The sequence below is a fragment of the Macrobrachium nipponense genome, chromosome 2 (assembly GCF_015104395.2).
Source record: "Macrobrachium nipponense isolate FS-2020 chromosome 2, ASM1510439v2, whole genome shotgun sequence".
Classification (NCBI taxonomy): Eukaryota; Metazoa; Arthropoda; class Malacostraca; order Decapoda; family Palaemonidae; genus Macrobrachium; species Macrobrachium nipponense.
In genome coordinates this window covers 114,836,778-114,864,046 of record NC_087201.1, presented here as the reverse complement: position 1 = coordinate 114,864,046, position 27,269 = coordinate 114,836,778, and the positions used below count along the sequence as shown (strand labels likewise).

Genomic DNA, 27,269 nt, shown 5'->3' with positions numbered 1-27,269 from the left:
AGTCCCTGGGCACATACGTTGGCCAGGCCAAGAAGGTGAGAGGAAGCCATAATAACACAAACTCAGACAAGCAAAAGAACAAAAATGGGCAAAACAACTGGGTTGGACGGAGAGGGAACAACTGTGTCGCTCACCCAGGCAGTTAAGCAAAAGACTAAACGTGGTAGCGTGGGTGGCATGGTCTTGAACCAGTTTTCACCTGATATATGCACACAATCGCAAGCGAAAATGGGCAATGAACCGGGTAAGAAAAAACTGAACGCTGTAACGTGGGTGCATGGTCCTTGACTACTTTTCACTCGATATACACACACATTGCCAGATCTCACAAGATTCCTTGCTTTTCATCTGCGTTTTAACCAGATTCAGCTAGGTGCTAGAAAATCATCCTATTGTTAAGACCGAAGGTTTGTAATTATGATAAATACAAATTGTCTTGGAAATTTTGTCATTTTATTAGGCCATAAATTTGGTAGTTTATGAACTGTTTTGCGGTTATAAACTACTCTAGAGCCACCGATAATAGTTTTGTTTTAAAAGTAATTCTCGAGTAATTGGTCTATGTTAGCCCCTTTCATTAGGCCATAACCTTTGGAGTTCATTAATTGTTTTATGGCTTTAAACATTACCGATCTGTTGATAATAGTTTACTCCATAAAGTAGTTGGTGTATGTTATGCCTTTTCATTTGGAATTAACGTTTGCAATTAATTAATTGAATTCCAACCATAGGCTACTGGCAAGACGCCAATAATGGTTTTACCTTACAGCCTTCTATTATCTTTTCTTAAGCCATAACTTTGGAAATTTATGATTTGTTTATAGGCCTTAGGCTTTGCATGAACCACCAATGATTGCATTGAAAATAATTCTTGGGTATATTGTCATTTCATTAGGCTTGTAACTTTAACCATTATAATTTGTTTACCAGACATATGCATCTTGTAAGACTATGGTTTTTTTTATTATTATTATTATTATTTTTTTTTTCTTTCTATCACAGTCCTCCAATTCGACTGGGTGGTATTTATAGTGTGGGGTTCCAGGTTTCATCCTGCCTCCTTAGGAGTCCATCACTTTTCTTGCTATATGCGCCGTTTCTAGGATCACACTCTTCTGCATGAGTCCTGGAGCTACTTCAGTGTCTAGTTTTTCTAGATTCCTTTTAAGGGATCTTGGGATCGTGCCTAGTGCTCCTATGATTATGGGTACGATTTCCACTGGCATATCCCATATCCTTCTTATTTCTATTTTTAGATCTTGATACTTATCCATTTTTTCCCTCTCTTTCTCTTCAAGTCTGGTGTCCCATGGTATTGCGACATTAATGAGTGATACTTTCTTCTCGACTTTGTCAATCAAAGTCACGTCTGGTCTATTTGCACGTATCACCCTATCCGTTCTGATACCATAGTCCCAGAGGATCTTTGCCTGATCGTTTTCTATCACTCCCTTAGGTTGGTGCTCGTACCACTTATTACTGCAAGGTAGCTGATGTTTCTTGCACAGGCTCCAGTGGAGGGCTTTTGCTACTGAATCATGCCTCTTTTTGTACTGGTTCTGTGCAAGTGCCGGGCATTCACTTGCTATGTGGTTTATGGTTTCATTTTTCGTATTGCACTTCCTACATATGGGAGAGATGTTATTTCCGTCTATCGTTCTTTGAACATATCTGGTTCTTAGGGCCTGATCTTGTGCCGCTGTTATCATTCCTTCAGTTTCCTTCTTTAGTTCTCCCCTCTGTAGCCATTGCCATGTGTCATCGCTGGCTAGTTCTTTAGTCTGTCTCATGTATTGTCTGTGCATTGGTTTGTTGTGCCAGTCCTCTGTTCTGTCTGTCATTCTTCTGTCTGTATATTTCTGGGTCTTCGTCTATGTACAAGGCCTATTGTTTTCAGAATTTATTTGCTCAGGGTGTTCAGGCTATGGATAATAAGGAGAAAGATCTCGGAACTTTCTCGAAGGATTCCAATGTTCTGAATTCCATTATGAATATGGGAAAGGTGTTGAAGGAGGTAAAGCAAGTGTATGAATGGGAATTGGAAAAATCTGCGAGTAGCATATGTGAACTCATTTAAATGTTTCGATAATGATGAAGAAGTTTTGAAAATTAATGAAGATATCTTGATACTTGGGAGAAATTTAGATGAAAGATTAAGTAGTTTTGGATATTAATAAAATGATCTTGACACTTGGGAAAATTTTAGATTTAGAAATTGATGCAGAAGGTATTCTAGAACTTATAGATGTGTAAGATATAGAGCGTATGCCAGAAGATTTAAATTAATTGCACTTGCAAATGAGAGAGAAGGAGCAGAAGAAGAAGAAATTGAAGAAGATCCAGAGTGAAAGTTTACGACAAAGCATTGGCACAGGTATCTGCCTCATTTGAACATGGACTGAAACTTTTAAGTGAAATAGATGGAAACTTGGAATGGTTTGCTGGAAAAGTTTAGATTTAAAAATTGATGAGGAAGATATCCAAGAACTTATAGATGTGCAAGGTGTAGAGATAAGTGCCGAAGAGGAAAACACTATACGTACATACAAACAAACAAACAGAAGAGGAAGAGGAAATTGAAGATGATATAGAGAGAAAGTTTGCAATGTGAGCATTGGCACAGGTATTTGACTCATTTGAACATGGACTGAAACTTGTGCAAAATGGTGGGAACATGTTACAGAGTCATTAATGAAAAATTAAAAAAATGCACTGCAAGCTACTGTGGATTACTTCTTTAAAAAAATAACTCCAGTGTCATCACCTTCCCCCACATTTGAACCTCAACCCACTACATCTCTTTGCAGCTCTTTAGTCAAAATACTTAAACTAACAGAAGAAGAAATACTATCTGATGAGTAATGAGTTTATATACCTTCTGATTTTAGTAATATGTAACCATCAACAACCTGATACCATTCAAGTGTGCCAACAATGGACCGAATCTTGGTGAGTTCCCCATGCAGTACACGTCTGATTCTTGGTTGTGTTGTTCAATTCCTTTTTCGCACTGAATTATCATAAGTCAATCTGCATTGAATCTCCAGAATTAGGCTGCCTTACATGTATACATTATATACCAAAATGAAGGCTAGGCTAATTCTTGTTTGTGTTATTCAGTTTCTCTTTCTACTAAATTATCATTAGTCAGTCCTGCATGAACCTCCAGAATTAGCTGATATTAATAATTACATTATGTAAAGAGTATACTGCATAGTGTAGGCTAGGCTAAATTTGCAATATTTTTTCAAAAAAAATTTTTTATTAAACCAAACTCCATTGTAAGTAGGACAGTACCTGTACTATTCAATACAATTCATATATTTCAACAAAAACAAATCTTTCAGTCCAGAATATCTTGAATTAAAAGCATAAACTCATTGTTCAAGTCAAGTTAATTATGTCAAAGTAAGAAATCTTAGAAATATTAAAAGATTTAAGAAGGGATTGGAAATCAATGTGAAACTAAGCTTATGATTACCAGGAGTAAAGTAATTGACTAAACTATTTGGGAAAGAAAGCTAGAGGGTTGGAAATTCGTATGTTGATCATCCACCTCCAGTCATAAAACATACCAAATTTTGGCCCTCTAGCTTCAGTAGTTTTTATTTTCTTTAAGGTTAAAGTTAACCATGATCATCCATCTGGCACTGCTGTAGGTGCCAACAACACAGATCATGACCTGGTTGTGACTGAAAGTTTCATGGGCTGTGGTTGAGTTTCATATAGCCTTTATACCAAAAAATATTTATTTATATAATATATATATTATATATATGCTTAAAAACTCACAGTAGATGCACATGACTTCACTAAATAAGCGAATACCACAGGAAAATGATAGTCAGAAATCCAAGCTCTTTCGTCTTTACTAAGACATTGTCAAGGAGCAAATGAAATACAATTGGAGAGAAAGGTCTCGGGTACACAACAAGATCAAGAATACCAGATGGTTAATTGTCAAAAGGGTAAAAATTAAAAGAGGTAATCCAGGATTATCGGATATCACACGGTCACAAACCTAAACAGATTTGACCCTAACCGAAATTACAAAGTATCTTTACAGTCCAAAACATGTAAAAACTGAATATATTAATTTTGTAGCTTATATTTATCTACAACTTTTTTCATTATGAAAACATAAAGTTTTGAATAAACCAAGACTTAAATTTAGAACATTTCTATTATTTGACTTGATGAAACAAGATCCAATGATATTCCTTTCAACTGTGTCATTACATGGGATTAAGGCTCTTGCTTGACTCCAATTAATAGGATGATCTAAATCCCTCATATGTACGAATAATGCATTCGATAATTGCCCAGTTCTCACAGAATATTGGTGATGCTTGAGACGTTGTGAAAGAAATTTACTGGTCTGTCCGTAATAGACTTTATCACACTTTTTGCGTGTGTGGCCCAACCAGACAAACGAGTGACTGTTATAAGCAGTACTTGCCGTTATGAAGGGAGCGAGCGAGGCTTTCCTCTGACTCGGTGTTGTCAACCAAATTAGAGGCGTTGAACAGTAGGAAAATCTGGACTTGAGACATAACTTTAGAAGAGTGGAGAATATGCCTAATGCTTTCATAAGTTATGATAGTGTCCAGACAAGTTTTTATTAATATTGTCGGATGCCGCCGAAAACCTTTGACTTAATTCACGAGTGCATTATATCTCGAATATCAAAATTTGATACCAATTACAGAAGATCCATATCAACGTAAACAGAAGATCCGTATCAACGTAAGAAACTTGTAGTAACTGAGGGAAGGATCACTGATTTCGAAAATTGTAAAGTTGTACTTTATTTTATTTAATACAAAAATTAAGATACGTAGAATTGTGTGTGAACTGAACACTTTGATACAGGAACTTCTTCTGAAACAAAGATATTTACATAAATGTATCCATTAGAATGTAATAAAAAATACTTTACTAATCCTTTATCATAACCACAAATCATCACATTTGATTATAACTCTCTCTCAATGCGATGGTTGCTGGAGGACTAAATCCTAGTGGGGAGTTCTATTTATATCGTGGTCATGCGGTCCCTCACAGATGCTCCTGCAGACCCAAGGGACATTTGAATTTTCATTGGCTGGTGGCCAGGCGTCAAAAACACTCGTGTGTGGCGTCACCAGGAGCTGGGGTTTCATTGGCTACAACTGTGGTGGCATCACTCCTGGTATTTCTGCCATCCTCTTCAATACTGGTCCCATCCTTGGCGCTGATGTTATGGCGGGGGGGGGGGGTGGGGGAGGGGGGGGGGGGGGTGGCGCTTCCTCACAGGTGGGAAGCAGGAAGGGTTCCTGTGTCGTATTTAGGAGGGGTCTCTGCTTGAGAATGAATAACACTTCAAGGAGGTGTAGGCATTGCTGATCAGGGGTTCTTCCAATTATCTCTTGAGTTTTTTATGATGTCCTCTTGCTCAACATTCTGTTGGTGGGGCGGTGAGGGCGTGGTGTTTGATGGCACTGTTCTGGGCATGACAGGAGATCCTCTTGGACAGTCATAACATTGAGCTGGTGTAGCAATCATTTTCAGTAAGACTTTTTTTAAAAAGAGGTTCTACTCCCAACAGTACAATAATGAACGATAATTATCTTTCCTATATATAATATATATATATATTATATGTATATTTTATATATGTGTATATATATATATATGTATGGTATGTATATATATTTAATTATATATATGTATATATACAGGGGGCCCCCCAGATTCGCGTTCTCCTGATTTGCGGACTCACACATTCGCAGATTTCTCTTAGGAACGTTTCCCACTTTATTTGCGGAAAATTTGCGCATTCGCTGTATTTTTCTATGAGAAATATCCACAAATTCCTGTTTTTTTTATATATTTGCCAGCTGTGAAAGTGTTAGGCAAGTCCTCCCATAATTCTCCAATTGACGGGAGCAACGGAGAAGTGGGGTCTGCTTCTTTCAGCTGAGGCATGGGTTCCCCTTTCTGAGCTGCTGAGATGGTCGACCTCGCTATCTTGGTAAGGAAAGGGAGCGGGGTACCTTCGTCCATCGTGAAAATGGTAAAGGGACTTTTGAATGGTTGGATCTTGGTATTCGAACAGTCCATGTCGTCTAGACATCTAAGCCATTCTCGTTGGGCCTGGTCCCGAGAATAGAGGACTGTCTCCTTTGGTACCCTGTCATCTCTAACCATAGCCGAAGGCGTAGCCTAGCGTAGCCTATGAAGGGAGGCTGTAGGCCTTCCGGGTAGAACTCGAAGTCCTCTATTCTTCGAGTTCCAAACTCCGGTACGGAGATGAGACCATCTTGGAAGGGAGCATATGACGCTACTCTCCAAGGATTGTTCATGGAGAAAGCGGGCAGCGAGTCATACGGGGGAAGCTGAGATCCACTAGTGTTAGAGGTTGAGGAGAGGCAAGAGGGGCTTCTCTTAGGCCGGCTATAATAGTATCCTGAGAAGTTATCCTATCCGACAGGCGAATATCCATATGTTCCATACTCGTCTTAAGGGGAGCCTACCAGTCGCCCACCTGTTGCAACAGGCCAGCATTGGTGTCCAGAGCCGGAGCTGCTGCGGAGGTGGAGGGGAGACTCTGAATAGGCACCAAAGGTAGTGGAACTGGTGATACTGCCGGGGTGCGGGATTTCTCCTTAGGCTTACTCTTTGAGGACTTTGAGCCGGAGCTAGACCCTTTAGACCTGTCTGGGCCGGGATTACGAGCCGGAGACTTACGCGAAGAAGAAGACGAGGACGTCTTCTTCGAGGACGATGACGTCTTAGTCAAGGTCATATGCTTAGACTTGATCTTAGGCCTAACCGAAGCCTCTGGAGGAGTATATAACTCATCACCGGTAAAGCCTGGAAGGATGGTGAAGTTGCAGGGTAGAAGAAACAGTCACTCCCAAGGGGGACCCTTGGTACCTGCATTACTTACCTCGACCAACAGGTCGTCTATACCTACCATAGGTTCAACATTTATATCCAGGGTTGCGACATCCGTGGAGATATCCTGGTCTTGTTCAGTCAAGGAGGCCGCCAGCTGTTGTTGGATAAAGGCAATAGAGGGGTCCGCCTCTACCGGGTCGACGTACCCAGTCGCCTTGCCTCCGGGGAAGGGGAAGATAACAAAGCTAAACGCTTCTCCAGTATGTAGGGCTGACCCTTGGCGGCGTTCTTGCCAAAACCTCCGACCCAGGCCCGCAGGGTAGCCAATGCCGTATCTCTTACTGCCGGAGCCTGTAAGAGAGGATATATTTTAGATTTAAGAACCACTTAAAACTAAAACTTAGGATATAATCTTAAACTAGATGCCTTAAGTTAAAGTAATGATGAAAACTTAAGAACTAAAAGAAGCGGAGCGGCATGCGGAGATGGAATACTTACGCCTTCCAAAAGCTGGCTCCCAGATCGTAACATATGGTACACGTCTCATGGTACCAGACCTGGATGTCCCCGTGCGGAGTCGCGCATGAGCATGGGACCGGCAAACTAACGTGTCCACAGGGGTCCTGAAGTGTAGCGGAACATCCCGGATGCTCACAGTTTGGTGGCCTGTAAGTGGGAAGACACAGAGGTATCTTAAGGGGTAAACACTTACAGACTAAGGACAAAAGAACTCCGTTACGTGGCGGAGCTCGGAAAAAAATTTGGGCATAACCCCTCCCTGCATTGCCTGAATAGGCTATAATCCCGGAGAGATCCGGTAAATACTAAGGGAGGGGTGGGGATGGTTTAAGAAACTTAAGATAAACTTAAAGATAACTTAAACCTACATGCAAGTAACCGGACTAGGTCCAGTGAAGCGGAGTGTAGTAACTCAGCAATACGGTTACGGTTAGTAAAGACCTATTGTATGCTCCGGTCCAACTATGGTGGACTATACCCTTCCGCTGGATATCAGGACTCCGATAGGGAGGAGCTCTAGTAAGGAGGGAAGGGCGAGATGACATACAGACTCGCGCTAACCCGGAGCGACAAGGAAGTAACGGAGGGGGGGAAGGCCAGAGCCCCCCACAACGTACCACCCGCCGAGCCGAGAAGCGGAGAGGTCGGAACCAGTCAGGGGACTGTCGGACTCCCAGGCCCCTCCGGTGGAGGGGAAGGGGGAGCAGGCTCGGGCATGCTGGGCGAGCAAGGACAGACCGACCCACCCCCGCCCGACACTATGGAGAGCGGGAGAGGGGGAAGGGGGACTGGCAGGCGCCTGGCTGACTCGTGATCACGTAGTGACCACGAGGCGGTAAACTAAGATACGGTAACCAAGCCTAGGCCAACCAACTGATCAGAGAGAAGCTATCAGGAAGCGACCGAACTGATCAACGGTAGACTAGGCTCTACGAGCCAGGACCTAGGCTAAGCCAGACGCCAACTAACCTAACAATAACAAAACATAAAAATAAAATATATAATAAAAATGAAAGAAAGAAGGTAAAATAGCAGGAGAAAAAATCCAGGAGTGTGCGACTAGCCCGAAGGTTCAAGTTCTACCACTCAAAGCTAGTCAGGGGCCGATACTAAGAACCTGGGACTAGGGTCTGGATAGAAAGGAAGCCTACATAAGGTGAAATACATACATGTATAACAACTTGAGTAGACGTAATAACGCGGATAATCAAAATAGAGCGTAAATAATAAGGGATGTTCTAGGTATGGGAGACCAAGAACGAACCCAACATGCGGCAGGACCATGCTGCCATGCTTCCAGCCCCCGAGAACGTATCTAAACCTAAAAAACGGCAAATACCGTCTCGGGGACGGAAAAAACTCGCTAACCGTAAATACTGAGTACTTAACTTAGCTGCTGCAATAGCTGCACGCTCCATTATCGAAAAATCCGAAGAAAGGGCACAAAATACACAGAGAGAAAAATAGCACTTGAGATTCGTGCGAGCTAACGAAAAAGGATGGCCACTAGAGGCGCAGCAGTCGCAAGCATGGGATGGTGTAGTAGTAGTACAAGAGCTGCTCCCTCTGTGGGACGGCTCCCCTCTTGGAGGGTTTTGTAGTGGGAGATTTCTATTGGCATTTGGCTCGTGGTAGTGGTCTCACTCGCCTAGTGTTCATACCGACACCCTCCTAGAGGGTGGAGCGAGTCAGTCCATACTGACCTTTTTCTTTATTTTATTTATTCTCTGGTATGTGTTAGTACATTTACCCTAGAAATAATAGATTAAAGGATATTTCGCGCAAGCGACACGAGCCAATCGCCCAGAAATAGATTTTTCCTTACGTCAAAATCCTTTTTTTGATAAATCTATTAAAAAACCAAGTATGAAAATTTTTAGTGGTTTTTCTTGAGTTTTAACTAACAAAATAGGCTGTTTTAGCATTTTTATAGGGGTTCCAAACATTCGTGGGTTCTAACTATTCACGGGGTGGGGTCTATATATATATGTCATGGATGGTACCGAAGATGATTTGTACGTATGATATTGATGTTGAATCCAAAGTCATCGCCAGAACCAGACCGAAATCCCTATGATGGTGGAACGTGATCAATCTTGTGATATGTATGAGAAACTTATAATGATAAATCAATATTATGTTATCCAAAATGTTATTACTACCATAATTTCACTACCATTGAGATTTATGAAAGGTTACCAAAAGATAAGGTTACTGTGAGTGCAACCGTAACTCTATGTTTACATTTTCTCAGCTGTGATTGCATAGATAAAAATTTGTTTAATTGATTTAAAATAATTCCTCAAATAGGCTATTTGTTATGTAGATATGCCAATAATATATAAGGTAAAATAGTTTTATTACTTTTATTATAAGTTTATTTCATAATGTGAACCTTTATGTATGTTGGTGGTCAGGCTATAGCAATGAGGCTGAGGCTAGCCTACCGATACACATCTTAGAATTCAAGATTTTATTTTTAGAATTGTAGTTTAAGACGACCCCCAATTTTTAGTGATGGATTTTAGGATTTAAAGGTTGTATTATATGCAGAAATATATCGAATGTAATAGCATTTTTAGTGACAATAATAAACTTATGCGAATCCTTGCCATGAGCGATTGGTTCTGGAACCTAACATCACATTAGTTCAAGGTGTTATATATGAATTCATCATTTTTTTTGAAGGTCCTAATTTCCAGTGAATAATAGGAAGGAGAATAATGTGTAAAACAGCAAAAGTTAAAATCATGATTTAGTTACTGTATATACTCGTGTAACACGCAATCTCACATATCATGTGACCCCCAAGTTTTCACCTTAAAACAATGATTTGATCATGTATTATTAGTAACATGCGAGTTCAATTTTTGAGACCAAACTACAATAGGCTAACCTCTTTTTGTCCTCTTTATTTATCCCATTTTCTAGTTAGGCTAACCCCTTTTCCTCCATCTCTTTATCTGTCCCATCTTCTAGTTAAGTTAAAGCTAACCACTTTTTGTCCTCTTTATCTATCCCATTTTCTAGTTTTCCTCCATCTCTTTATCTATCCCATCTTCTATTTAAGTTAAAAAGAGTAAAAGAGAAAGCTAAAGGTATCATCAGTAATGTTGTATTTGTTGTGTAGATGCATACAGCCAGAAACAGCTGTTTTGCTATGAACAACCAAATCCAATAACTACAGCGGTTTGCTTGCATATCAACCATCGTATGATAGTAAAAAATTACTGTAGTTATGTTACGTTTTAATAGAATAGGACTGATATATTTTTACGCTATATCCTCATTCGCTATGGAGAAAAGATTGGCAAGGGCCTTTACTGCTAAATTTAAGCTGTTAGTTGTAGCTGAAGCTGAGGAAAGAATGTTCATCTGCTAATGGCTATTATTGTGCATTGGCAACATGGAAACTTTGGTATAGCACCATCAAACTCGACCTTAAACAAAATTTGAGAGAAATGTGTTTTAATCAAAACTGTTCATACGCCGCGAACAAACTTACAGTCTTAACAATAGGATAATTTCTAGCTCCTAGCTGTATCTGATTAAATCGCAGATTAAAGCAAGGAATCTTATGAGATCTGGCAGTGCGTGCGTATATCGGGTGAAGAGTGGTCAAGGACCACGCACCTACGCCACCGCGTCAGTCTTTTCTTAACTGCCTTGGCGAGAGTTGTGTTTGACCTCTCTCAGCCTTTACCCGGGTCATTGCCCGTTTCGATTGTGTTTAGTGTGTGTAGAGTGTGTGTGTGTTTGTGTGCTGTTATTATGGCTGCTTCTGCTCCTCAGCCTTGTCAACGTATATGCCCCGGAACTCCAGGTTTTCCTTGTTCTTGTATTTTGGCTTTGGCTGCGACCGATCTCCACATCACATGTAGTAGTGTCGCTCTAATATTTGTACAATAACGAATCCTTGCACGGAATGCCGTGCTTGGCCTAAAGAGCAGTGGAAGTTGTTTTATAGCAAGAGGGAGCATCGTAGGGTGTCTACTCTTCCTTCGTTGGGGGGGGGGGGGGGGTTGGGGGGGGGGGGGGGGGGGGGGTTAGGGTTTCTTCTCTTCCAGATGCTTCATCTCCTGCTGCTGTCACACCCCATAGTAGTGTTGTGCCTTTGTCCCCTTCCTTTTCTTCCATGAATTGTCATAGGAAGTATCAGGAGGCCCTTGGGCTGATTTTTGTAATGTTGCCCCCCCTCTTCTTGGGGAGTTGATTTGATTCCCGGGAGGGAGGAGGCTTTTTCATCAATTTCTTTTGTTGCAGAGTGGGAGCCATCCAAGATGGCGGCACTTTGGAAGTCGATGGGCCTACGGGGGTCGCCTTCCTTGGAGGGTTTGTTGACGCTCTTCATAGATCACCAGTGACAGTTGCCGCTTCTTCAAGTCAGAGAGAAGCAGTGGCATCAGGCCTGCTAGTAACGTCACAGGGTCAGTCATCTTGTATCCCTCCGCTAGTAGGGGAAGCAGTAACGTCATTGCCACTCATGACGTCACTTCCATCGATGACCATTCCCAGTCGTCTCCTCTGTGCTGCCTCGCTCATCTGTGTCGTCATTGTTCGCTGCCGTTAGGTCATCTCTGCCGTCCGATTCACTGCATCTCCCTTCTATGTCGTCGGAGCCTTCTCTTGCTGAGCTGTCTGAGGCTTTATGCCAGGCAGTTCTTAAGTTTGGACTCTGTTTTGGAAGATAAGTTGGCTCCAGTGCGCATCAAGCATTGGAAGGCTAAGGACTTTGCTCTTTCTCCGCCTGTGAGTGAGGAGCAATACGTCCGTGTTCTTGAGTGTTGGTGTTTTGGAAAGTGTTAGTGTATCTTACCTTGTGCGCTCTACAGTGGCTGCTTCATCCTCTGCATCAAGTCGTGAGCATGTTGCAACTTCCCCCGTTTGTGCACATGTTACAGGCACTCCCACTTCTCTGTCTCCAGGGCCTATTCGTCGCCATAAGGATCTCGAGGCACCTGTCAAGAGGTCGAAGGTTGTGAGTGCGGAGTTGGTGCAGCAGGTGTCTGCCCCTCTCCCCAATTCTTCCAGGAGTTCGACTCTGAGGGATTCTCATTCATTTTTGAGTGTTCGAGGTTTCTCTCCAGCTCACGTTCATACACCTGCCATGCCCTTTGCCCCGATCGCGGCCATGTTAAGGAGTCATCTGGTGATGTTCCTAATGTTGTGGTTGGTTCGTAGCGGGAGTTGGCGCTTGGATCTAGCCCAGACAGGCTGTTTGGCTGCTGGTTCTTCCGTTAATTTGAACGAGGAAGGCGTTTTAGATGAACCTGCACACCCTTCTTGTCATCGGTCTCGGTTGCCAGAGCAGAAGGAGGGAGACACGTAAGAGTTTTTGTCCTCCTTTTCAGAAGTTGTTGATCTTATTCATGGTTTGAACAATTTGAAGAGTAGGCCTCAGACTCAGTCGTCTTACACTCCTTCCTGCTTGGAAGCCTGGCTGGGAGCTACACAGCATCCCAAGTCTTCGTTTCAACTTCCCTTGTCGGGGCACGTCCAATTGGTCTTGCATAAGGTTAACGCGTCGGTAGCTCCATCATTGTCTCCATGATGCCTCAGCTTAGGAATCTATGGTAGCTTCATGTTGCAGAGTTTCTTGTCTGGACTTCTGGTCTATGGTCATTGCCAAGATAGCTTCTGACAGGTTCCCAGAAGGGTTGGTGAGTGCGTCCTCTCTTGCCAGTTTGTTGCAGTCTGGAGGCAAGGCATTTTCGTATGTGGCTCACCTTAGTGTTAATTTATGGGCTAACCTTCTCCTGATTAGGAGAGACGTGGCCTTATCCAGGATGGAAAGATCAGTTGACCCTGAGTCCTTGCTGTCATTGAGGAATGGGGATCTGTTGGAGTCTCGATTTTTGTTCCCTCGAACTGAGCTGGAGGATGCGATAGACCGGCACCGGCCTGACAACAAGGACAGATTGTTGCACCAGTCTGTGTCTAAGTTGGAGTCTTGTCCTTGGAGACGTCTGGCTCCTCATCCCCCTGCCCAGCAGCAGTCGCGAAGATAGTTGCCTGGTAGGCCGTCGAGGAGTTAATTTTCGGCAGGGCCTCCCCGTTCGCCCAAAACTAGGTTAGAGGACCAACGTCCCTTTCGCTCCTGTTCCTTTAAACCAAGAAGGGGCCCCAGGGGCAGAGGTAAAGGGGGGCCATCGGTAGATTAGGTGCCTCTCCCTCTCCTGTGCCACAGGTAGGGGGTTTCCTGGCGGGCTATTGTGCCAAGTGGCAGAGTTATGGGGCGGAGAAGTGGGTGGTAGATGACCTTCGGGTGGGATACCTACTGCTATTCAACTTCTCTCCTCCTCTCTCGGACAAGCCGCAGCTCAGGAGGGCATATCCTCAAGATTCTCCTAAGTTCTTAGCTCTTCAGGAGGAAGTGCAGAAGATGCTGGACAAATATGCGATTGAGGAAGTGGTGTCCATCTGCAGGGTTTTACAGTCACATCTTGGTGCCCAAGGTGTCGGAAGTTTGGAGACCTGTGATTGACCTATCCACCTTGAATCACTTCATCAGGAAGACAAGGTTCAGTGTTGGCAGCTGTGAGGGAAGGTGACTTCATGCTGTCGATAGACTTGAGGGACGCATACTTCCAGATCCTTATTCATCCGATATCCAGGAAGTTCCTTCACTTCTCTCTCGGGGACAAGGTCCCCTAGTTCAGAGTCCTGTGCTTCAGGCTGACCACAGCCCCTCAAGTGTTCACAAGGGTCTTCTCTCTAGTATCAAGTTCAGCCCATGCTCAAGGGATCTGTTTGCTGAGGTACCTTGATGACTAGTTGGTCTTAGCAGTTTCCAGGGAAAAGCTGCTGCAGGACAGAGATTGTCTACATTGGTTTTGTCTGGAACTGGGCATCATGGTCAACCAGGAAAAGTCGAACCTCCTACCCAGTCAAAGGATTCTCTAACGGGGCATGGTCATTGATACAGCGGTTGCACAAGTTTTCCCGTCGGATCAAAGGTTGGAGAAGTTGCGAGTGGTGTTTGCGACTTCTGGGAGTATTGTCTTCCCTGGACAAGCTGGTACCTCATGGCCGTCTTCATCTTTGGTCTCTACAATGGAGACTGGGGGAATTCTGGTCTCCATTGGGGGACTCGCCCGTTAAAGGTTCCTCTGTCTCTGGAAGTGAGAGAAGACCTTCGTTGGTAGTTAGATAACTGAAATCTTTTGAAGGGTGTCCCACTGCGTTCTCTCCCACCAGACTTCGTTGTTTTTAGACGCTTCCCTCGCAGGTTGGTGGCCTCATTGCCTCAGGCGTTTGGAGTTTGCAAGACAAATAGCAGCATATCAACGTTTTGGAGTTGAGGGCAGCCTTTCTGGGTCTGATGGAGTTCCAGGAGAAGGTAGAGGGTCATTCTCATGTCAGGCAACACCATGGTGGTCGCCTATTTGAACAAGGAGGGAGGCCTGGTTTCACTTCAACTTCATGCCTTGACTGTCGAGGTTCACCAGTGGGCGGTCAGCAGTTTGGTAGAGCTCTCAGCCAGGTATATCCCAGGCAAACGGAATGTGGTTGCAGACAAACTCAGTCGTTGGGATCAGATCCTAGGCACAGAGTACTCCCTTCATCAAGTAGTAGCAGACAGGCTCTTACAGATTTGGGGAAGACCTATGCTGGACCTTTTTGCGACTGTTCAACAGGAAACTGGTTCCAGATCCTTTAGCATTAGCGGAGGACACGTTTCAACACCCCTGGGACAACCTGGAGGTGTGTGCCTTCCTTCTGTTTTGTTTGATCCGTCAAGTTCTGAACAGGCTACTGAGTTTGCAGGGCCAGGGCCTTTGGATGACTTTGGTAGCCCCTCTGTGCCCTCAGACAAAATGGTTTCCAGATCTGCTGCTGTTTTTGTCAAGAGGTTCCAAGGGAAATTGCCCCTTGGCGGCATCTCCTATGTCAGCTGCATGCGGAAAGGTTCCACCAGTCAGTAGAGTCCCTGTCTCTTCACTGTTGGAGGCTATGAACCCTCTTACGCCGATTGAACGTATTAAACGTCGAGTCAAAATGTCTCCTGTATGCCGATTGGACGTATTATACGTCGACTCAAAAAAGTTTTTTTTAAATTCGCGGAAAAATACTTTTAGGCCTACCAGCCGAAAACTTTTGAATCACGCGCCTTGGGGGATGCTGGGAGTTTCACGGATCAAGGCATTGTTTTGTTTACAATCGTTACGTAGGCGCGCAAGCGAGTATTTCTTTCTTATCGCACTAAAAAGTATCAGTGACACATCTCAGAAATTATTTCGTCACTGACATAATTTTTGCACCATTTTAAATTATCCGTTACATAGAGTATTATATATGAAAATGTGTGCAATTTCATGTAGAATACAACAAAAAAATACTCATGATTGTAGCTTTTATCAGTTTTGAAATATTTTCATATAAATAACGATGTGCCAAAATTTCAACCTTCGGTCAACTTTGACTCTACCGAAATGGTCGAAAAACGCAATTGTAAGCTAAAACTCTTATATTCTAGTAATATTCAATCATTTGCCTTCATTTTTCAACAAATTGGACGTCTCTAGCACAATATTTCGATTTATGGTGAATTTATGAAGAAAATTTTTTTTCCCTTACGTCCGTGCGGTAACTTCCGAAAAAAAATCAAATTTATTTGTGCAATTGTCGAAATGTTTGCACCATTTAAAATTAGCTGTTACATAAAGTTTTATATATGAAAATGTGTGCAATTTCATGTAGAATACAACAAAAAATGATTGAAGGTTGTAGCTTTTCTCTTTTTCGAAATATTTGCATATAAATCACGATAAATAGAAAAAAACCACGTTCGGTCAACTTTGACTACCGAAATAGTCCAAAAATGCAATTGTAAGCTAAAACTCTTACAATCTAGTAATATACAGTCATTTATCTTCATTTTAAAACAAATTTGAAGTCTAGCACAATATTTAGATATATGGTGAATTTAAAAAAAAAAACTTTCCCTCCGCGCGCGGATTCGCGGCCGCAAATCTCCGAAATGAGTACGTCGCATTCTCCTAATATTTGCTCCTTTTCATATTAGACGTTTTATAGAGTTTCATATATGAAAATGTGCACAAATTCATGAAGAATACAAACAAAAATATTTGAAGGTTGTAGCTTTTCTCATTTTTGCAATATTTGCATATAAAAGTATATATATAAAAAGTATATATATAAAAATTTCAACATTTGGTCAACTTTAACTCATCCGAAAAGGTCGAAAACTGCAATTGTAAGCAAAAATCTTACAGTATCGTAATATTCAATCATTTATCTTCATTTTGAAACAAATTGGAAGTCTCTAGGACAATATTTAGATTTATGGTGAATTTTTGAAAAAAAAAAATTTTAAGTCCGCTCGTTACGAATTCATGCATCATTTTGTGATAATATTTTTTCTGTGTTGCTTTGATCGTTTTACAATGTGTTATATATCAAAATGATCGCAATTTAGTGTACAATACAATGAAAAAAAGTAACTCTTTAGATGTGAATACAATTATGTAGGATTTTTTTTTTTTTTTTTTTTTTTTTTTTTTTTTTTGTCGCTACCATATATCGCATTATTTATATATAATAATGATATTTTTTTCATTTCTGATGGTTACATACTAAACTTCAAGCAATGACAAGAAAAAAAGGAGCCAAAAATGAACTCTTAATCTTGAAAACTAAGCGTGCTGTGATTTTTTGAAAAAATAATTTTTTCCGCTTCCGCGCTCACTCCAAACCCGCCTCGGCATACGGGAGACGTTTTGGTTTTTAGGGCTTAGGCGTAAGAGGGTTAAATAGGTCTTACATAGTCACCAAGAATGAACCCTCTTGTTCTGCCATAGAAGCACTTTTTGATTATTGACATTACCTGATTAATTGCTTTGTTGTCTACAAACCTTATTTTATGTTAGATTAGTAGTAGTCCAACCTCTCAAATCTGGGAACCTTGGGACCACCAGGCCACTGCCAGACCACAGAAAATCTTGGAATATAGAATACACCCTTAAAAATGAAGCTCTGTGTAAGTCTTGCAAGCTAATTCCACATCCAAATAGCCTATTTGCCAACTTAGCCTACTATACTTGCTAAATTTTATTACTCATATATCTTAACTTTTATCATTTTATAACTTCATACTGTATCGTTTTCTTCAAAATAGCGTACTTTATTTAACACAGTTAGCCTATACATTCCCGAGTTAGCCTAACCTTAATCTGAATCTACAGAATGTTATCAGTGACTTTCATCTCCTAAATTTACTATCTTCATGACTATCACTTTTAGTTTTGTCGTCATTAATTTTGATCGTAGAGGGTAATGATATGACAAAAATAATGAATGAATTAGTTTTGTCGTCATTAATTTTGATTGTAGAGGCTAATGAGATGACAAAAATAATGAATGAATTAGTTCTGTAGTCATTAATTCTGATTGTAGAGGGTAATGAGATGACACAAAAATAATGAGTGAATTTGGTAATCACTCAATGATTCCTGTGTAAAAAGAATTAGGACTTTCAATTACTAAGAGTAAGGAATTTGTGCTTTGCCAAATGTCTCATTGTTTTGATTAAAAGTTTTGACTTGGTAGAGCCTTCTCAAGTGGAATCATAGAAAATATATTTATGCATTTAAATTTAATACACTCATTTTCATTACTAACAGTGATTATCATAAAAACAAGTTATATGGTATAATTTTTGTTGTTGGGAAGTTGTAGATATGTATGTGGTGCAGCCTTGTTGGCCGCTCAAAGAACTAATGGCAGCTGATTCAAAATTGAGCAGAACCATAGGAGTTCCCAGACCTTAGAATGCCGGTTTTAAAAGGTTCGACTCTACCTTGTTAAGCTGTCATCCTCATTTTTGATTCTTTTGAAGATGTAGGTAAATTTTAAAATACTGAGTCCCTAAATGTATTGTTAAAACCTTTGAAAAGTGGAAGAAGTCACTCATTTTGCTTATAAAATCATTCGTTTGTTTAAACATTAGGAGTTAATGGAGGTGGAATCATCACCAAACTACCTACTTGTTTTGCTGCTGACATCAGCCACATGAGGTTTGTTGTAAGTTTAAACCCTTTACAGCCAGTAGTAGTTAACTACCAATACTGAAGTTATTTGCATGATTAAATTAATAAGTATGTGGGTTGTTACCTTAATATGGTCTGAGATTCAATGTTGAATTATTCCCCATGCAAAATTTCAAATAGTATTCTTATTGGTAACTAACCTTCTTGCTAAGATGCGGTGTTATGATTTTCAGGTGGAATAGGTAGGTAGCTTTGGTGTCAAATGTCACAGGGTTGACTGAAGTATTCTACCTGATGCTTAAAAATAAGTAATTCGTTCTATTAACTGTGTCAGGGTAAAGTGGAATTCCATCAAAACAAAGTGAGGTTTCTTTTTGCAGATGTTCTAATACAATTATAATAAATATAATGATTGTTGAAGAAGAATCTGAGTATATCTAGTAAATATTTCTGTTCATTTATGCATTATGTAGCCCATTGCTCTACATTGAACCAATGAACTCGTACAAGGGTAATTAAGCTTTTACAAATCTGGTAAATGCAGGTCGAGATCATGATCCATCTCAAAATCTAATAATTTAATGCAAGACTGCCTGCCTATCATCAAGGTGTCTTAGGTAATCATAACAAATATACAGACAGACTTAACCTAAAGTATAACCAACAGATTTTTTTTCAGACATTAATCAGAGAAACTTTTGGTGAATAAATACCTGAAAAGCTCGAATGAAAGGATAGAGTAGTGTTCTTGTCTGTGCCAAACAAGCTGTGTTAAAAGCTACACTTGTATTTTAATGGATATTTAAAAATGAAATATAACATTTCAAGTTTCTCATTTCACAGCTGACTGTGTATGAAATCTGATGGGACAATATTAATGATGAATGTCGTTAATTATTCCCATTCGTGTGGTGGTTATTGAATTTCTGCTTCATCCTGCTTACCTGAAATATTCCATTTATGAATATTTATGCCTTAATTGTAACAAATCAGTCTTAAGAGAGAGAGTGTTTAATAGTGTGGACCTTTACTTGGGAATTCTGCTATAAACTGGTGGAAGACCCTCAGATTTAGGCCATGAATGATACTCCTATCATATTGTGAATTGTAGTTCATGCAGTAAAAGTACTACAGAGCAAGAGAGAAATCTTTTTGTATATTAACCCCTCATAAAGGGAAAAGCCGATGTCAGAAGTGTTCATAATGAGAATGGTTATCATTTTCATGTTTTTTTTAATTTCGTAATTTAAATTAAGGAGATTTTTGTAAGGGGTATGTCAGGAAGTTGCACTGTAGGCATTACTGAAGGATGTTTGCAGCATCTCTTCAGCCCCTAGCTTCAACCCATTTTTAGTCATTTACCTCCTTTCCCACTTTTCAGTCTCTTTCCAAGTAGTCCAACTCCCTATTTTATTCACTGTGTGGGGCACTGAATGCTTGAAAATGCCTCAGTGCTCTGCTTTACAGCCTAATTTTCATTTCATAAATCTGGCTATAGCAGATGAAATTGGGGAAAATTAATACAGAGAAGAGGAGTCTGTAATGTTATATCTGAGAATCTATCTTGCATTTATCATATTAAAGAAAAAGGAGGGTAGAGTATACCGTACTAAATTAATTGTTGAAACTTAGAAACTGTGCTCTTGTAGGCACCAGAAGAGTTTGAAGACCCAGACCCATGATAAGAACTATGAGAAGGGAGCTAGGAGAAAGAAGAGGTGTGTGTAAGACAACGCAAAGCAAAGACAAATGGCAGAATTTAAGAAGTAATTTTGATGCTGAATCACTACACTTTTTGAATGCAGTGTACAAAAGGATGTTGAATACATTCATATCTGGACTTGAGTAGCTAGGTAGTGTTAGAAATGGAATTTTAGGAGCATTCAAACCTGTTTTCTAATTTGCCTGCTTTATAAAGAATAGGAGTGTAAAGGTACCAGTGACTTTTTTTTTATTTATTTTTTTTATTCATAGGGGGCCGGACTGGGATGCCTTTTTTTTTTTTTTTTTTTTTTTTTATTTATTTATTTTTTTTTTTTTTTTTTTTATTTTTTTTTATTTTTGTTTTTTTTTTTTTTTTTCCAACCGTGGGCCTAGATGTAGTGTACAACAGGTGCCACAGCAATTTTCATGACAAAATAATATAGTAAACTAGAAAAACAAAGTAACATTTGGATTAGTGTATTACCAGATACTCAGACCCAGCCAACTCATAACCCTCAACATCTAAGGAAGTAACTGTAAGTCATAATCTTGTAGTTGAGTGGCCTACTAGGAGCTATAAAAGCCTTGCTTTTATTTACAAAATAATAAATCTTGGCTCCAATGCATAGCCACATAAAGGGCTAGTAGTAAAGAAATTCTGTTGTAATCTATTGTAAAGGTTGAGTTCCTCATAGATGACAAACACATACAGAACATAACCTTTTAAATTAAAATTTATTTTCTTGTTTCTTAAGTAGCCGTGTTGGAAATCTATTATTAAGTAGGTGACTCATAATTTGACAGTTAAATATGAAACTCTTGCTTCCGTACAAACATCGGATGACTTAAAAATGATATGAGTTGATATGTTCATGGAAACTCCAGTGATAAAGTGAATCTATATTCTTAATTGCTTTGGAATGGGTACAGTACAGTATTTACACGCCTCAGTGGCGTGATCGATATGGTATTGATGTACCATCTCGGTGGATGTGAGTTAGATTCTTGGGCATTCCACCGAGGGGGGAGAGATGTGTATATCTGGTGATAGAAATTCAATCTTGACGTGGTTCGGAAGTCACGTAAAGCCATTGGTCCAGTTGCTGAATAATCACTGGTTCCATGCAACGTAAAAACACAATACAAACAAACAAAAAAAGGACAGTATTTACTATTGGTGGGCATTATGGTTTTTCATCCATCTACCAATCTACCAGAGTTCAAGACCATAAACTGTATATATTGGTAACTCTTGAATCAGTTCAGTGATATGTTAGTTTTTATGTAGTGAAAGCTGTCCTTCTGTAATGCGCAGTCTCTAACCAGCTGCCACCACGTATGCACAGGAGTTGCTAGATCTCACAGATTCCTTGCTATATCATCTTTTATTGTTTTAACCGGTTACTAGCTGGCGCTTAGAGATTATCTTATTGTTATGACCTCAGGTATTTAGTCATGAAAAATACAAATGGATTAAAAATTTGTCTTCTTCACAACTCTTGTCAGCTGTTATTTGCAGATGAAAGGGTATTCAAATAGATTATCAGTTCACAAAATACATTAACTCCAAGTCTATTACCACTATTGCTGTCTTAAAAATTATATCGGTTTTGTCATGAAGCTAAAAATTATATCAGTTTTGTCATTAAGCTACTATTTAGAACTTGTATAATTATTAAAATAGCTTGAATCCTTGCTGTTAATTTTTAGTATGTATATATACAACATGTGTCAATTTTACTTGCTCCTTTTAGAACATGAATATATGGGGTGCTGAAGTTTTGACAGTGGTGTCAAGTACATATATTGACAATTCATTTTTCCTCATTTTCCTTTTAAGGTCAGTCTGCATAAACATTTATCAGGCATCTTGTGATTCATACTTGAACAAAAACAATGCCTCTCGTTTCATGCCTCCTCTTCCTTTTTTTATGTTAGAAATGCATCTAATGCATTTCTTAGTTTTTAAAAGTGAATAGACAAGTAGAGGGGTCAATAAGCAAAACGCAAAGATTCAATAACTAAATAGTAATAAGAATATGCAATTACAGGCGGTCCATGGGTTACGACGGCGGTTCCGTTCTTGAGACGCGTCGTAAGCCGGAACATTGTCAAAAATCCTAAGAAAAACTTACTTTTAATGCTGTGGGTGCATTGAAAACTATGTAAACTGCATTCTTATGGCATTTTTCATCAAAAAAACCTTCAAATATTGATTATTTTGCTATGGTGTCATATTTCATCTGCCAGATGAGCATTGTAGGTGTCGTAACCCTGGAAATAATGTCTGATGAATATGATTGAGAAGCGTCGTAACCTCGGAATGTCGTAAGCCGAGACCGTTGTAACCCGGGGACTGCCTGTATCAATTACAGTATTTTATTTTTATCTTTTAAGTTTATAAACAAAAGTTAAACTTATACATACATATGAAAGGTATGCAATGTAGTGATTAAAATGAACGTTATAAGAAAATTAAACTAATTAGAAACAAATAGATGTAATCCACACTTGAATGTTTGGTCACAAGTATGTAATGTTTGCCGGGCAAGTTCATAGCTGACCGCTGAGGATCACGGAGTTAGTTATTCACCTTAGGTAACCTAAAAGGGTTACTGTAAAAGTGGAATCTGTGACTTGGTTTAACATTATATGTGAAAGTTAATTCTGACATGATTAAGTCATAATCCTCTTGATAGATGAGTGAGTTTTGTGGTGATAAAATCCATTGTAGATGAAGCAAAGGTATTGGGAATGCCAAACTTGATACATTTATGGTTAAAACTGCCTTAATTTTAACATGCCAAAGACATTCTAGGTCATTATCAAATTGTTCACACACATTTTAAGTACTATTAGTGATTGCTTTGTTGCCAGTTACTGAGAAGAAATTACATTCTGATAGTAAGTCTCCTTGAATTCGATACAGAAGTTTTGTCAGGATCTCTAATATTTTGCTATTGTTAATCAATGTGGTCAGCAAAGGGTTCATGGTCGTAATTTCCATCGTAGATCATTGTTTATGGTGCCGAACTCATGTTGTTTAGCCTTAGTTTAAGGTTTGTGGTAAGAGTGTTTCATCATTTCATTCATCAAGTCTGATTTCAAGGTTTTAAAGTGAAAAAAATCAAAATAACAAGAAATGGAAATATTGAGTTCACTGTTAACTACTGAGTTTGTATTAGCATAAATAAGCTTCAACCATTAAACTTGTTGTAAAATTTGACAACTATAATGCCCTGAATGCATTTCACTTGGTCAAACATATTTGAAGTAGGAGAATCTGATGAGTTGTAGAAAATGAAATGGTTCCCAGTATATGCTTTAACTGGAATTCTGCCCTGTGTTATTTTGGTGTGTCCTTGTTCATAGAAAAGGATTATATAGGGTAAATAGTTCTATGGGTTTGTTGGCTTGTCTTGATGGCTTGCTGCAATAATGTTAAATAGAATGAATGGTATAGTGAGAAGAATGAAAATGTGTCCCATGTATTTAATGTTGAATGTATATTGAAGTGCACAAGTTTTTGTGTGTCATGATGAAGTCTGTTACCAGAAATGACCTAGGCTGTTTAAGCACAGTAGATGAGCTTTGAACAGTATGACCCAAAGATGAGAATGAAATCAATCCATGGTTTCACTGAAGACTTTGCATCTTAATTGATACTACCAGAAACTTCTCAAACTTTCCTAATGTAAGAAGTTCTTCAGAATGCAACGCAGTAGTTGTAGTTTGCTGTAGTATTTGCCAGTAAATTTTAAGGCCTAAATCAGTTTTCACTGATGCCAAGGAGGTATTTTTTTTTCTTTTTCACAGCTTGATAATTACAAAGTCAGGGAAAATGCTGCCCTGAAAGTTAATATATCTATCCCTAATCTCCGGCTGTTTGTGGGGAACATCCCAAAATCAAAGAGTAAAGAAGAAATAATGGAAGAATTTTCAAAACGCACAGGTAAAGTGAGAACGCTCAAATGTTTCTTTGTACATCATATTATGAGGCAATCCTGTGTTGTAACAGAAGTTCTTTCCCACTTCTGCCTTACCCACAGGAATGCCTCAACCATTTTCGCATCTGGATCTACTTGTCTTGAGGGCTATGGACTTTTATTTCAGGGTTTCAAGTAGATTCACATATAAACCCTTATTTATACCCATATACAGGATTCGTCATATCTTTTTGCAGCTGAATGAATATGAAATTCAGCGCGGCAAAAAATTAGGGGTCACTATTTCATACAACAATCACCGATTGTTCGTAGGAAATATCCCCAAGAACAGGGAGCGCCATGAATTATATGAGGAGTTTGCAAAGCACGCACGTAAGTTGACCTTTGTGTCACAGGTAGTCAGTGGCTTGTGGGTATGTCAATCCTAGCTATGTGCGTTCTGTCACCATTGACTTGGCAGCTTTTTACACTAAGAATGTGTTTTTAAAGTGGTCCCATTATCATAATAGAAATGTAAAGCTAGACATTTCCACAATATAACTGGCTCTAAACATTGGTTGCTTGATGGTGCCTCATACTCACTGCCTCCCCTTTCCCTGTATCCCACCCCAACCCTTATTCCACATCTTTAGTTATCCCTGAAGTATTTTTTATATTTTTCTTAAATTATACCATAATTATTTATATTTATTTTAGCATTAGCACTGTTTTGATGCTGTGCCCAAGCTCTGGCATCCTATTCCTGCAGCAACGCAATGGGTTTCATTTGTATATATATAATTTTATTTTTATTTTATTATTTTTTTTTTCCTCCAAGTGCCTGGTGACACATTGGCCACTCGGTTTACTACTTGTCTATTCTCTCTCCTGCCCTCCCTTCCCTATTGCAGTCACTTATCATTTATCCTAAATCCTTCATCTTTTCAAGTCTTTAACATATGGCAAAACAGATATGTAAATGGCTGCCTTTTTATCAATTTATATTACTCAATTCTTTGTGCTATCTATCATGTTGTCATATGGTAAGACTGTGCTCTTTATGACTTAATTTGCTAGTGGTGTTTTGCTTGCATGGAATATATTTATATATATATATATAATATATATAATATATATATATATATAATATATATATATATATATATATATATATATATATATATATATATATATATATATATATATATATAGCAGACATGGCTAATTTGGTCCTGTATATCAACACTAACATAACTATTAAAGCCTTTTCCATATACATATATTATTTATATATATGTATAATATACATATATATTATATATGTGTATGTATATCTTCCAGGATTTTCATGGTTCTGGCATTTGCTACTCCCAGATTCAGCATAAGACTAGGATTTTTTCCTTTTGTATTTTGTCTTTTGATAGACTAGTTAATTGTTAGCTGCCAGATAGTTTTTGATTATGATATGTCTGTAATGCCATGCATAAAAATGTGCAATTATTTTATAGTTGACTGCATATATAGGTTAGATGACTTAACAACCAAATATTCCATTGCCGTAGTAAATATGGAAATGTAATAGCCCAGTGAAATAGTGTGTTCTTTATAGTTTGATTAGTTATTCAGAAATGAAAATCTAAAAATTTTATATATTTCATTTACAGCTGGTTTGGTAGAAGTTATTATTTACAGTTCTCCAGATGATAAGAAGAAAAACAGAGGTTTCTGTTTCCTTGAATATGAGTCTCACAAGGTATGTTGTTTTTCATTTTGTAACAACTCTCTCTCTCTCTCTCTCTCTCTCTCTCTCTCTCTCTCTCTCTCTCTCTCGTCTCTCTCTTCTCTCTCTCTCTCTCTCTCTCTCTCTCTCTCTCTCTCTCTCTCAGATGTACTTAACTTCTAGGAATTACTATTATGAAGTAAAAGTTATTGAATTTACTAGTTTTAATATTTGGATCACAAGGTGTGAGGAATTAGACTACCAGGTGATGGTAAATAACTACAGCAATTTTACTTATATATTACGTTATGGGAACACCAATTTGAGTTCTAAATAAGTTACTTCATTAGTCTGGTTTAAGCTTGATAATGTTAATGATTTAAAATCTCTCCCAACTCTTACAGTCAGTTGTAAATAATTTTTGACATTGGATGGTTTGGTGTCATGTGAGAGTAGCCTTTAGAGCAAAAATTCATGAACTCACTCTCTCCAGGCAGGCAGATTTTGTACTTAGAAACTCATTAATCAAAATTAGTCTTACTTGCGAGAATTAATCAAAATTAGTCTTACTTGCGAGGATGGTTCTCAGTCATAGCTCATAGGTAAAAAAACCCTACTATGATTGGCCAGTTCCTGCTTCACTGGCCTGAAAGGTGAAGTGTCATTCCTCCTTTGTGCTGCTTTGCTTCTGTAGATTATGGCTGCTGCCTCCTATATGAGGTATGATTCATGTGTTCCATTCATTCATTTGTCAACTTATTCAACTGTGGAATAAGTAACTCCTAGCTTATTATTATAAAGGATTAGTTTATCCAGACCTCTGAGCCTAATAGAACACACTACTAGCATGTTTCATCTTTTCATTAACTTCATGAGTCATGGAATTCCTGTAATTTTAGTATAAAAGTTTTTCTTGATTCAATTTCATCTTGGTTTTTTTTTTTTAAATAAATTGGTCTGACTTCACCAGTCCACACTAATGATCACCTTTGGTTTTCCATTGATTTTTCAGCCATTCACGGCTGTGTATTCATTGTGCGGCATATTATAAAGAGTTATGTATTAGTATTTTACCATTGTGATTTGTATAACTCTCCCTAAATGTACGTACCAGTTTTAAGAAGGGATTTAATTTTTCGTCATACTTCCCTTGGCATCCCTAGCTAAGAACCTGCTTTTACAAAAAAAACTTCATTGTAGAAGGTTGATCCAATGTGTATGTGTATGCGTGTGTGCGCCTGCTTGCGTGTGGATGTGGAGGTGATGTTTATGGCTGAGCAGTGGGATATTGGTTCCTTTTCACTTGTGCGTTGACCTCTCTCTCTCTCTCTCTCTCTCTCTCTCTCTCTCTCTCTCTCTCTCTCTCTCTCTCTCTCTCTCTCTCTCTCTCTCTTTTGTATCGCTGCTTCTCTTCTCAAATCTCATCAAATGAGGCTTCTTTATCTGTTATGGCTGGTAAAGCATCTGATCTGAGAAAGCCTCCCTCCAGATGATCTCCCAATCTTGGCT

The 27,269-nt window shown here is 39.2% G+C and overlaps 1 protein-coding gene across 13 annotated transcripts in view; it reads left to right on the top strand.

Annotated features, from left to right (window-relative positions):
* Positions 1–27,269, top strand: part of LOC135220920 (heterogeneous nuclear ribonucleoprotein R-like) — a 349,809-nt gene that overhangs the window by 65,481 nt on the left and 257,059 nt on the right. For 11 of the 13 annotated variants that reach the window (XM_064258558.1, XM_064258557.1, XM_064258562.1 and 8 more), the window contains exons 6-7: positions 24,298–24,433; positions 25,705–25,793. In XM_064258558.1, the coding sequence (XP_064114628.1) occupies positions 24,298–24,433; positions 25,705–25,793 (225 nt within the window). Of the gene's footprint in view, positions 1–23,930; positions 24,067–24,297; positions 24,434–25,704; positions 25,794–27,269 lie in introns of all 13 variants that reach the window. The other 2 variants (XM_064258555.1, XM_064258561.1) reach the window with 1 other exon arrangement.